This window comes from Physeter macrocephalus, chromosome 2 (genome assembly GCF_002837175.3).
Source record: "Physeter macrocephalus isolate SW-GA chromosome 2, ASM283717v5, whole genome shotgun sequence".
Classification (NCBI taxonomy): domain Eukaryota; kingdom Metazoa; phylum Chordata; class Mammalia; order Artiodactyla; family Physeteridae; genus Physeter; species Physeter macrocephalus.
Window position 1 is genome coordinate 33059350 of NC_041215.1, and position 14338 is coordinate 33073687.

The following is a 14338-nucleotide window of genomic DNA, read 5'->3' on the forward strand; positions in this document are numbered from 1 at the left end:
AAAAATATTTCATATCGCCAAGGGCCAGGCCCACCAAAAGGTTGTGAGTGGGAAGGATTCTGGTAAAAACAAGAGGATGGATGAGTGGAGAGACCAATGAGTAGACACAGAGAGGAATAGGATGGATGGAGGACAAAGTTCATCATCTTCCCATCAAAACAGATGAAAAGTGAGCATAGGAGACATTTGACACAAGAAGTGGGAGAGCGTAACATTTTTTTCTTTCTTTTTTGAGTCAGAGTAGAAGAAAATTAAGAGAACTTGAACTGGCCTTCCCTAATCTTTCCAAAATATAAAACAGAGTTTGCTAAAGAAAATGAACTGCAGTGGGTTGGGGATGAGGGTTAGGGAAGGATGGATAACGTTGGGAGATACTTCTTTGGGGGGTGGGTAGAGAAAGAAGGATAACTGGAGATGGTTCTCTGGGGAAACTTCTAGGGAACTCATGAGATGATTAGCAGCATCAAATGCACACTAACCATTTTTCTATTAGACCAAGACAGAACAGAAGAAATTAGTTCATAAAAATTTCAGTGACCTTTTCCTCAGTTACAAGTTAAACTTAATCTTTGTTATGTATTTTATTCATCTTCTCCTATCATGATATCTTTCTTTAGCAGAAACGAATATAATCTAATACACATGTTTTGATAATGGAATTAAATCTGAAACTAAGCTTATTCTTACTTAGCAATCTGCAGTGTCATTGAATAAGAATTTTCAAAAATAAAAGGGAGTATTTGAACATTTTTGAATAAGCTTAGAACCTTCTAACCAGTGATTCTAAAAGTTTGGTGTGCAACATTTCAGCGTCACTTTGTATGATAGAAATGGAGAATTTGAAGCTTCACTCACTGCGTGTCTGGGAAAAGATGCTGTGAACCCGTACTCATACAAAAACGCCAGATTATTTTGATTAAAGTCAGACAGAAACAATATTTTGAGAAACGTTGATCTAGGATTTCTAGAGGGAAATTTCAGTAGGTTCCTTATTATATGATGGCCTATCCCTTCCTTAGGTATCTGTTAAGCAAAGTTATAGGAGTTCAAGCAAATAAGTCTTAGAAACAGTGGTAATCATTGGAACATTTGTGTTTGCAGGTATTTTTGTTTGATTGATTCTTAGGTAAATAATAAATAGACCAATATAATTGGGGAGATAATGCAGTTTGAAATATTCCCAAGATATTGGGAATGCATACTCAGTAAGGCCCTGTGGTTTTACCAATAAAATAATTATTTGATGCATATTCATAATTTCAACTCAAGACCAATTTCTGTGAATAAACACCATCCTGTTTCTATTTATCATAGGACTAGATTTCATAAGATACAATAAAAATATTATTGGGGTTTGGACCCACAAGATCTACATTCAAGTTTTCCTGTCTGTGTGATCTTGAGAAACTTATCCTTCATTAGCTTCAATTTATCTGTAAAATAAAAATGAAAGACTTCACAGAGCTGTTAGGAGGATTGAATGACATAACTTATGTGAACCTTGTTTTGAGCCTAATGATATGAAAATCCAACTTTCTTCCACTGGTCGGAAAACAGAAAAGGAAGGTGTATTCAAAAAAGGGATGAATTTGGAGTTTTCTCCAGAACTGTACTCTTCACTAAACTTTAGCCTTTTTTTCCTCTTGACTTTCTACACGTTGTTTAAAATTCTACCTCAAATTTATTTTATTCTAACTTGCATTAAAGGTAATATTTAACATTTTTTTCTCATTTACTACATTGTGAGGGTCCTAATGGCAGGATTTATATTTGTTCTGTTTTTTATACTCTAACCAGGCAAGTGTCTTGTCCAGATACTTTATGTCATTTTGTTAAATACACAAATGAAGTGGTACATGGACACCTTTATGTACGGTGATCTCATTCTGTGTCACATTTATAGTAAGTACTTGCTCGAAGCCTTGATAGGTGTCATTCTCTGGGCCTATCACTAAAGTGACAAAAAAATGCTTGATGTCTTCAATGATGGCATAAAATGCCAACTATGAATATACCTCTATAAAGACTAAAGGCTGCATAACCATATATGTTCCTGAAACAAGTTTTTAAATGTCATCTGTGTGAAATCCTTCTGTGCTGATGTTTCTTTTTCTTGGCATTTAGTCACTTGTGGATTCACCAAAGAAGTATTTAATTCTTAACACAAACCAGGAACATTCTACATGCTGGGGATATAGTCATGGACAAGACTTAAAATCCCTTTCTCCAATTCTAATGACAAATGAGGACCATGTTAAGCAAACAATCAGCAACAAACAAACAAAGTATGATTTCAGGTGGTCCTAAGTATTCCTAAGAAAATAATGGAGTGACTTTGGAGTATTGTAAATAAGGTCAACGGGGAAGAGGTGAGCTTTAATTTCAAGATCCAATGATACAAGACAATCAGGCACTGTAAAAACCCATGAGAAGTTGGATTTGGGCAGAGACAGTAAACCCAGAAGAGCATCTGTGAGGGCCTGGGGCACAGCCCGTACAGCTGGAGCCAGGGATGAAATAAGGCTGAAAAGTGCAGGAACCAGACATACGGGGCCTTAGGGGCCACAGGAAGACGCTTGGGTTTTATTCTTGTATTGAGCTAATATTGGAGGACTTTTTAAAAATTGAAGTATAGTTGATTTACAAAGTTGTGTTAGTTTCAGGTGTATAGCAAAGTGATTCAGTTATATGTATTCTTCAGATTCTTTTCCCTTATCGGTTATTACAAAATGTTGAGTATAGTTCCCTGTGCTATACAGCAGGTCCTTTTTGTTTGTTTTATACAGAGGAGTGTATATATGTTAATCCCAAACTCCTAATTTATCCTTCCACCCCCCCCCCTTGGTAACCAGTATGGAGGTTCCTTAAAATACTAAAAATAGAATTACCATATGGTCCAGCAGTCCTACTCCTGTGCATATATCTGGAGAAAGCTATAATTCAAAAAGATACATGCACCACTACGTTGATAGCAGCACTGTTCACAATAGCCAAGACATGGAAACAACCTAAATGTCCATGGCCAGATGAATGGATAAAGAAGATGTGGTACATATATACAATGGAACATTACTCAGTCATAAAAAGGAATGAAATATGCCGTTTGTAGCAGCAAGGATGGACCTAGAGATTGTCATACTAAGTGAAGTAAGTCAGACAGAGAAAGACAAATATCATATGATATCGCTTATATGTGGAATCTAAAAAATGAGGCAAATGAACTTATTTACAAAACAGAAATAGACCCACAGACATAGAATACTGGAGGATTTTAATCAGAGAGGTAAATCATCTGGTATAGACTTTAGAAGTCCCTGTTTCCTGCTGTAAGAATACCTTTTAGGGGATGGAACAACGGTGGGGGCAGGGATTTCACTGTTGAGTCTGTTGTAATCACCTACAAGCGATCACTGTGCTTTGGCATGGGTCTGTCATTGACTAGCCGAACGACCTTGGGCAAGTAATGTATCCTCATCTGTAAACTGAGATAAAAGTATTTACCTCATAGTGTTGTTGTGGAAATTGATCAAATTAGGGTATAAAAATTGCATATGACTTCCTGGAATATTTTAAATGCTCAATAAATGCTGGAGTTTTTTAAAATTAGGATTACTAGTTAAAAACAGACACATGAGCCTTAATACACAGATTGATTGCAATTCTCTATTTCTCTGATTGTGTGTAGACATTAGGTATCTCCCTGATTGTGTGTAGACATTAGGTATTTCACTTTTCTAAATTTGTTTCCCATTCATTAATTGTTTACTATGTTAATCAGTATAGGTTAACTATACTATAGCTATACTATGGTAATAAATAAGCCCCACTCGGAGTCCATGGGTCTTAACACAATGAAGGTTTCTTTCTTCTCACATTAGTTTGATGTGGTTACAGGAATCCCACTCCATTCTTGTCACCCCACATCTGGAAACTACTGCTTTCAAGTCTGTCCTCTCAGAGAAATTGTGGAATAAACTAAAGGTCTTATTCCCATACTGCAGTGTTCATTTAGTATTATCAGTTCCCACAAATTTATAATAATTGTCATTTTCTCTAGCTGGTCATTTTTCCCTGAAAGGCTCACATTATCTCGATATGTTTTTGGCACATTTAAAAGTCAGAAAGTCTGTGAGTCTTTGGGAAGGTGGGTGTTCAGGACATGAGGGCTTCAGGGACCCAGATCCTTGAGTCCAGATTTGCCTTCAGCAACTGTGTGACTTTGAACAAGTCATTTAACCTTGCTAGGATTCTTCATTGCAGCTCTTCCAATAAAATATACTATCAAAATGCAAAGCATTATTATATTACCCTACAAAAACTTAAAACAATGCAAATAGAATCATTTAAGTTAATCATTTTGTCTACCTCTTTGCCTAACCATGAAGGATCCCTGTGGTGCATTCTAGCGAGGTTTGTTCAGTACAGGTTGAAATGACCTCATCAAAGTGATTTTTATCATTTGTTTTGAGAGGCGGTATCATTAATCTTTTCTGCAACCCCCTCCTTTTGGGGCTCACTTCAGTTAAATAGGCAGGGAGAAGAGAATGTTGAACAACATTATAGAAATGTTAATCCCTAATGTCACTGACTAGCTCTTAATCACGCTATTAGACATATGTTCTGATTTAATGATCCTAATCAGCATGCAGTCAGACCAAGATTGACTTTGATGAATGTCTAATATTATTTTGTGTTATGGAAGAGGTTGTTTTTCCTGTTGTCTAAACCTTTCCTTAGAAATTACATCCTATTTAGAAAGAAAGAGAATGTAAAATACTTTCTTTGGTTTCCAGAATCTTCTTTCCTAAACCAGCATCTTGATGATTTGTGGTTTGATCATACAATGAAACATTTGGGTGCAGTCATCTGTAATTATTTGTCCTTACAACTTTGGTGGCTCCTTCCTCTTATTTTTAAGCTCAAAATACTTAACTACAGTCAATGAAATAAGATATCTTTAGAATGTGCAAAAATCTCATTATTTCAAACCGTTGCTTCCTAACGATGCTGTAGTGAAAATCGGATCCCCTTTCCTTGTGCCTCTTACTTGCACCCTTTTCCCTGGTGGCACCATTTGCTGAGGTCCTTCTCAACACAAAGCCTCCAGTCAAATGTCACCATTTCCATGAAATTAAAATCATTTCCGTAAACCGTTTCTCAGGAATCTTGGACAAAATTCATAGCTGCTTCTTCTAGACTTTCCTAGCATTTTATTAACTTCTATATTTTGACCCTAATCTCATTCTGACTTACATTTCTTTTAGCTGTGTATATGTCCTTCTTCCTTAAATGTTATGAACTCCCTTGGGGCAGTGATAGTCTGTTAAAATTTGTATAACTAGGATATCTCCCCGTGACCTTCACACAGCATAGAATTAAGCAATAATTGAATGGAATGATTATATATATGTATATATATATATATATATATAATGTACACTCATAATTATATCATTTCACTTAATCACATTGTTTTATAAATCATACATATACATATATGTATGCATGTATAGGTTTTATAAATCCTATATATACATATGTGTGTATGTGTGTATGTATGTGTGTGTGTATATATATATATATATATATATATATATATATGGCTTTGAATCTTGCACCACCTATAGGTGGAGGCTGTGACAGGTGACAGTCAATGATCAGCCATGGGAATAGTTTCTAAAGGAATACATGGGTGGGATCACTGAGCCAAGAAGGGCCAAGCCAGGACCATGAGCACTGGGGAAACTGCTCTCTAAATTTCAGGAAGATCCAAGCACCATATTTGAAGGGGACAAAGGTGGTGAGAGAGTCCAGGTTACCCTGCCAATAATTGGGACTTGAGTTGGGACGGACTCAGAGCGAACACAGATTGGGTTCAAGTAAAGGGACATGCGGGAGTAATGAAGGGTCTTCCTAAGGGACTGCTAAAATGTCGGCTCTAACTGCTTACATTTATGGGCCAAAAGATAGATAATTAGTTGAGCCAAACAGAATTGACTTTTCTCTTTATTTTCCTCATTCACCGATGTCTCTTTATTTATGTTTCCAACCAAACTGCAGTTGAAAGCAGGACTGTCCTTGACCACTGTGTTTTACTTCCTTAGAATCCCTACAGAATTTTTGTACGTGGTTGATACTTGATTTGTGTTTTATCAGTGGTGGCCACAATAATGCTGTACTGCCAGTTGCCAAGGCTCAGCGGCATACAATGTTCATGACTTATGCTCACAGGTCTAAGCGTCAGGCAGGATGGCTGTGCTCCGTGTGCCACAGCCTGAGGTCCACCAGGAGAGGCTGTGACCATCTGGACCGCGTTCTCCCGTGGTGTCAGAGATGCTCCCCAGGAAAAGTGGAAACAGGCATGCCTCTTAAGGTCTACACCGAGCTGACATGCCATCATTTCAGTCCGTGTTCCAGCGGGGAAAGCAGCAAGACTAAGACATCGGTGGGGCGGGGATATTTACTATTCCCATGAACCCACTATAACACATGCAGGAAATCCAGTTTCTCCAGTGGCCAGAATTTGGAGAAAGGGTGCCGATTCTCTTCCTGACTACATCATTAGACTCATGAATGAAAACAAATCAGTCACACTTTTTGATCCTCAGTTTCTTCATTTGTTATGTTCCAGCTCATACTCCGTGGGGGAATAAACACAAACCTGGGACATCTAAGAGGAAAATTCTGCTGTAACCCTCCTGCTCTCAAATATATGTGTGTGTTTCTTCTTTATTCTCTGTATTTCCTTTTCGTTCTTCTTGCTCATTGATATTCAATCAGTCAAAACAGTTTGCAACTTTTATACTAATTGTCAGACATGAGGAGGGGACCCCAAGCCTCAGTGATACAAGGCACTGGTAGATTCGAAACAAAACAAAGTGTTGAGCGGCTAGTGGCACTTCTAGGGATTTAAGGCACCAAATAAGAATTGGTAAAACTACTAGAAGGCAACATTTGCACCAGAGTGTACACAAATTGGTTGTTCAGAATTGAGACCATTGATAATAATGCTATTAATAAGATCACAACTTTGATTTAGCTTATAAACAAAAATAATTCATGATGACATTGAATTTCACCATGTGATCAGGATTCTCGATTATGGAGGAGAGGTCTGGGCAGTGCCAGGAGGGAGAAGTGGAGAGATTTCTTCCTATATCTTGTGCCCAAAGCCAACATTAGCAAACATCTGAACACACAATGTTTTACCCTTGTGTTACCTGGACTCACACACTGGGACGATCTACCTAAGCTTACCTCAGTCCTGAAAGTGCATTTTGTTCTACGTAAACCCACCAGACCTCTAGGCCACTTGAGTATGGCTTATGTGAACTAGTGGTTAGAAAGAAAGCAATTCATTTGAGCTAGTGTCCAACGATTTATAGCTGTTTGGAAATAGGTTAAATGGATTTGTACCGTTTAAAATTATTCTTTAAAAAGAAGATACTAGTTAACAGACATCTCTAACTGGGATTCTAACTTAAAAGCTAATAAAGGGACTTAAAACATTTTAGACAGTGTGAAGAGTAGTATTTTGGGGTGAGTATAGTCCTTCAGGCTGTCTGCCCCCTGACTCAGCACCCCTAAGATACTTCTGTATTTCTTAGTATTTGTTTTATCTTCTTCTCATTACTTACAGGTTCTTGGAAAACCCAGATTGTCATTCTCTCCCTACTTGCCTCAGTGACTTCCATAAGAATGCTAGTAATGAATACAATTCAGAGAAAGTTGTTGCTATTTGTATACATGAATAATTTGTAAATTATATGTTTGTACATCAGGAGTTGTATATGAAATCAAATCTTGACTAGGCAGAATTCCAACCTAGTGCCATCCTCAGACAAAAGTTACTATTCTACTTTAAAATGATAAATCATGAAAAATGGCTCTCAATAACTATTTCTTTCATTTTTAAAAAATAAGCACATATTAAGTGCCTTTCGTATGCCAAACAGAAACAGACCAGTGGTTTCCGAAGAGGACCTAGGCCTAACCCCATTCAGCCTAAGGGTGTTTAACACCTCTATCTCTGCCTACATCTGTTGTTTTGGATATCTTATCATCTTCTAGATAATAATTTTTATCTACTTAAACATTCCCAATTATACAAGATAACTTCAACAGATTTTACTAAACTAAACTTTGCAGAGAAAAAAAATTGAAAATTGACAAGACTCAAAAATAGTTTTCTGTTAACTACATAAACCAGAAATTAGAGGTTGCATCCTAGCTTTGTATAGGTTAAATATGACATACAGAGGGATTTCATTGGCCTATGCAGTATTGACCTTCATAATATTTCTTTTGTCCAAATCTTTGAACTTCAAATATTGTGACTTCTCTTTAAAAAATTCAAAAGATATGGTAACCCTGGCGTTAATCTTTGTCATGACAGAAATCAGTGTGGGGTAAAACAGGGCCACCCTGTCCTCTGAGCCAACACTCTCCCCCTCACCTTCGTGTCCACCCCTCCCCACAGTCTACCAGAAACTGAGGACTAAGGTCGGGCTAATGTTGGCCCTCATGCTACTGTTTATCCTTTTGTAGTTTTAAAAGGAAATTAATTTCTGTAACTATATATTCAATATTTTTGGTCTAAGGTCTAGCCCAGTTTACTCAATTGCCTGATTTGGTTGGCATTTGAGCTTGTGACCCTGAGTCTAAACATTGTGATTAATCAATATTCTATTATAGAAATGCTTTTCATGAAAGTGTTGTTTATATGAGCACATGTATATAGATATCTCTCTATGTGTGTATATATAGAGAGAGAGAGAAAGAAAAGGAAGGAAGGACGGGAGGGAGGAAGGAAGGAAGAAAGAAAAAGAAAGAAGGAAAAAGAAAGAAAGAAAGGAAGGAAGGAAGAAAGAAAAAAGGAAAGAAAGAAAGGAGAGAGAACAGAAGGGAAGGAGAAAGAACAGAAGGGAAAAGAGGAAGGAAAGAAGGGAGGGAGGGATATATATACATTGTACGTATGTATGCACATATGTGTATATATATGTGCATACATACGTACAATGTATATATATCCTTCAAGACATTTTCATCTCAGTTTCTGTGACATCCTCTGTGCTATTTCAGGCTTGCTCCACTCTGACTTGTGAAGCATCTTGTCTTTCAGATGGAACCCCATTGACCTGGTGGATCGGACGGTCGAATGAAAGACACCCCTACTGGGGAGGTGCCCCTCCCGGAGTTCAGCAGTGCGACTGTGGCCTAGACGAGAGCTGCCTGGACATTCGACACTTTTGCAATTGTGACGCTGACAAGGACGAATGGTAATGGGCGTCCTGATCCCTCTGCACTCGTGGAGGAAGCCCACAAAGGGATGCATAAAATGTCCCCTAAGATAAAAGAGAATGGATGAGACATTCAATATGAACTAGGGCTCCTGAATAACGGTGATTGCTTTAACTTTGGAAGTTTCTAGTCCTCGTACTTTCAGGGCTATTGCTGAAGTTTGTAACATAAAGCGTGTTGCCACACCATCACCCCTTTATATTCTGAACATTCCATTGTCAGCAGGAGAATGAAATGTAATATTTAGCTTTGCGATTTAGTCAGCATTTCTGTAATGTGTAGAGTATAGGCTTTGGGAGAAGGTGTGGGAGATAGGGATGTGTAATTACACAGACTTTCTTTATTCTCCCATTGTCCCACTGATGATCCAGTCACTGGCCTGCCCTATTATTGCCACTAAAAATAGAGAAAAGAAAATTTATATTTATTAAACACCTATTCAATCCTCATAACAAGCTATTAATTCTTTTTTTGTATTTTTTATTGAAGCATAGTTGAGTCACAATATGTTAGTTTCAGGTGTACAACACAGTGATATATATATTCAGTTTCTTTTCCCTTATAGATTATTACAAGATATTGAGCATATATCTTGTAATAATCTATAAGCATATATCTTGTAATGATCATATATTCCCTGTGTTATACAGTAGGTCCTTTTCTATGATTTTTAAAAAATTTTGTATTGGAGTATACTTGTTTACAATGTTGTGTTACTTTCAGGTGTACAGCAAAGTGACACAGTTATACATATACATATATCTATTGTTTTTCAGGTTCTTTTCCCATTTAGGTTATTATAGAATATTGAGTAGGGTTCCCTGTGCTATACACTAGGTCCTAGTTGATTGTCTATTTTATATATAGTAGTGTGCATATGTTAATCCCAACCTCCTAATTTATCCTTCCCCTCCCCTTTCTCCTTTGGTAAACATAAATTTGACAGAGAAAGAAAACCTATTAATCTTTCACAATTTTCTCACTTTTGCATCTTAAGGTAGAGGCATGTAGATTACAGAGAGGTTAAATACTTTTCTCAAGGTCACACAGGTCTATTAAGAGGCAGATCCAGAATTTGAATTCAGGTATAACTGAGGCCAGACTCTCTTTTCCTCCTCCACAGCAAGTTACTTTTGTAGATAAAGTTTAGTTTTAGTTCTCATGGCCATCACATGTAGTTTTCCTTTGCCCTCCAGGTCAACTGCTTATTTTTTTTACTGTATTGATTATGAAAATATGCACAGAACATTTCCAAACCCACTTTGGTTTTGACTGAATTTAAGACATTCTTTGGTTTTGGCTTTGTAATTGTACTTGCTTCATCAAATGCTGCTCAAGTATAGTTAAGAATTCCTGTGTCAACCTGCTCTCAACCTAGTGGAAATGGCTTTCAAGTACTTTCCCTTCACTGTTTAAATTGATAACAGCAGGAATGTTTCAAATAAAACTTTAGGTCCACTTGAAACCTCAGTTCAGTGAGGAAAAGACCAAGAACGTGGCTCCATCAGGTTACACTAGATGGACCACAGCTTCAGAATGTTGTAGGGCTGCTTGGGCCGCAAGTCATGTGACCTGAGTCTGATCTCAGAGAGACAGCAGTGAGCAGTCTTGAAGCAGAATTTTAGTTCCCTGCCTAGGAATTGAACCTGAGTAGCCTGGATGAAAACTAGGAATCCTAGCCACCAGTCCACCAGGGGCTAGAGACTAGGAGAAAAAATCGCCCTGGCTCTTGCCCTCATTTGAAAGCAAGACTGTTTCAAGGAGGCAAAAACTGCAGAAACAAGTACAAAGTTTATTCTTAGAAACACAGCACAACATGTGGAAGAGCACACAGGGAAGCAGTTTATTTAGACAGAAGCAAAACAGGAATACACACCCAGGGAGAAAGGGTATTCTCCCTAATGAGGAGGACCACAGTAACAACGTGGTCAAGTCATTTATGTAGAGGCAGTTCTTCCGGGTCTTTGTTCTCCTGTGGCCAATTATTTTGCTTCTTTTCCCACATCCGACCTGTCTTAGGGCCCTTCCCAATATGCGTGCACATCTTTTTGCCAAGATGGATTCCAGCATGGAGGCCTTTGGGAGCTTTGACAACACTTACTATGGGATGGCGCCCCCTCCCTTTTTGACCCCAGAGGAGCCTTCCTGTACATGTGCCATCAGGGAGGTCTCCTTGACCTCAGGAGTGATAGATGTGGCCCTCCTATCTCTTTACTCCAGGAGAGCTCAGCTCCTGCCATTAACTTTGTCCTTGGAGTGTTAGGGAAAACAGAGCTCCGATTTACTCTGTTTGACAAGCTCCCAGCTGCTCAGCCCAGGGTCCCAGCTATCTTCTACCTCAGGTCCTCTCTCCTAACATCGCGATCTTCACAGGGGTCAAATCAGATGCAGTTGACTGGACTTCTCCATTCTGTGCGCTCCCAATCTACCCTGCAGAGCCCTCTATCACATCTTGGAGGCCTACAAACCAAAAATAACTCTTGTTCTGTTTGGAGACTGTGCCTTTTTTAACATTATATCCCTGAAGACCTACTCTTTGTAGAGTAGGAGATGATGGTAGTTAGCTGAATAGATGAATGTAGAAGACCTTTGAGGAGGAGGAAGGGTCCCAAAATGGCATCTACAAGCTTGAGAGATGTGTGGAAAGGCTAAATGGTTGTGTGGCCAGGAAAACATAGTCAGAATCCTCTGCAGTCAAATCTAAGCAAATCTAAACAAATCAGAGCAAATCTAAGGTTGCAGTCAAAATCCTCTGCAACCTTAGATTTGCTCAGTTTATCTTGATTTTTTAATTTCCCTTCACTATGCTGACATTAGAAATGTATAGATTTATAGACTTACATGGAAACGTGTTCATTTTATTCTGTATAATCAGAGAAGTTGGTAAGGGGGCTAGACTATAAAGAGTTACTGAGAAGGGGAAGTATTTCTCCGAAGTGCCTTCAATTCTCACTTGCTTGTTGGCTGAATTCTTGATCTTTGCTCACTGCTTCCTTTCCTTTGATGACACTCTTTCCATACCGAATGCTGCCTCATTGCCTTCCCTTCCTAGAGTACAAATGACCATGTCTGGGCTTAATTTAAGGAACACTGAGGAGCAGTGCTGGAGAATCACATCACATCACTTAAAAGTGGAAAATTAGACCATCATATTGAAATGCTGCTACCCTCTCTTCTCCAAGACTTCCCACTGATCATCTCTTCTACTCTGATTCCAGCCTCTCCCTCCTTTGACCTTCTTACTCGTTCACTAACCTTTGGACCCCTCCTATTGACTTCATCATAGAGGTTGTGCTCAGAGAAACTTTTCCTCAACTCTGGTGCCGTCATACCTCTTCCAACATGGGTTATTGCATATTTCATAAGCCTTTCCTCTTCCTTTAGAGCCAGGGGAAAAGCCTCATCATGTGCCACTTTCTGTGGCCAGCAACCTTTTATTTAACTTTAGATGTAGGTTTTGTTCAACAATCAACCTACGAAGGATCAAGAGAAATGATCTGAACTTCCCTTTGTAAAGATGCCCACTTTATCCATGGCTGTCCTAGAGTTATGTTGAATATCTCATATATATATATATATATATATATATATATATATAAAATACAGGGTATAGTATGTAAAATACTAAGAACATTTCAGTGTATGATTGTTAAGTGACAATGTTTCCTAGGAGTTGCAATATAGTAAACTGCTATCTACTAAATACTATACAAGCCTAAAATAAGTTTTCTGATTCACTTTACCAATCCAGGTGAGATCAGGAATTTCCTTCTATCATTCTCATGAGGGAGCAGATTCTGATTTAACTCTTCTAGATTTCACTGTTTTAGGACAAGTCATCACCTGTCATAAACGATTCTGGAAAATAATTTATTATAGAGCCAACTGTACGTACTATTCCAGCTGACATTTACTCATATATCACATGTCTAATGAGTGCCGACTCTGTGCAGTCAGGCAGTCTGCTGTGCAGAGAAAGTCAAGGGCATTACAATCCCTGCCCTTGAGGAGCTCGCAGGACAGTGGAAAAGAAAAGGCTAGTTATTTAGCAGTAAATGTAACAGTGTGATGACTTCGGTTGTGGACAGAAGCACACATGTGTCAACCTGGGGTGCCCATGGGCTGGGATAGTTCGATTTCAAGGAAAAGTGTGGTTAAGTTCTGAAGGATCAGAAGAAGTGAGCTAAAGTTAGTGTAGTACAGGTAGGTGCTGCCATGTATTCAGACACGGAAATGTGGAATAATATAAAAATCACTACTTCCCCAAAATATAAGTATCTTGGTGTAGTTTTTGCACAGTTTTCATGTGGGGAACTTACAGGAGATGTAGGCAGGGAAGAAGGTCAAATCCAGATCACAAAGCTTCTTGTATGTGAAATAACAATGAGAGAGCTTTGCTTTGTCTGTAACAGGGGTTGTGGACATAGAGCATACATTCAGAGTGAAACACAGCAGAGCCCTGTGGAAATGCATTCATTATTTAAATATTCAATTCTATTATTTACTACAGAAAGGTAAAGCACAAAAGCTGGCACTACTATGAAATGGTCATGTTCTTTAACATTCTTCCAACCTGATTCTTAGATAACGTGGTCCGGCTGGCTTTCCATACATTTCAAACTTGTTTCAGACAAGCATGCCCCTTTTGGTGTCCGGGTGCTTCTAAGAAAGCTCAAACATATTTACCTTATAAACTTCCCTTAAGTTTCTGCTCTTGGTAAAGTTAGTCAGAATACTGATGTGGGCTGGTATAGCATTTAGTAGATAGCAGTTTGATGTATGATGACTCCTAGATAATATTGTCTCTTAAAAATGTTAAGTATCAGAGAAAGACAAATATCATATGATGTCGCTTATATGTGGCATCTAAAAAACTGATACAGGGCTTCCCTGGTGGCGCAGTGGTTGAGAATCCACCTGCCAATGCAGGGGACACGGGATCGTGCCCCGGTCCGGGAAGATCCCACATGCCGCGGAGCGGCTGGGCCCGTGAGCCATGGCCGCTGAGCCTGCGCGTCCAGAGCCTGTGCTCCGCAAC

The 14338-nt window shown here is 38.6% G+C and overlaps 1 protein-coding gene across 1 annotated transcript in view; it reads left to right on the top strand.

The window, feature by feature from the left end:
• The window catches only part of CNTNAP5 (contactin associated protein family member 5), an 879838-nt gene that overhangs the window by 710579 nt on the left and 154921 nt on the right, over positions 1-14338 (top strand). Inside the window, exon 14 of the mRNA XM_024115033.1 lies at positions 9122-9278. Coding sequence (XP_023970801.1) covers positions 9122-9278 — 157 coding nt within the window. The remainder of the gene's footprint in view (positions 1-9121; positions 9279-14338) is intronic.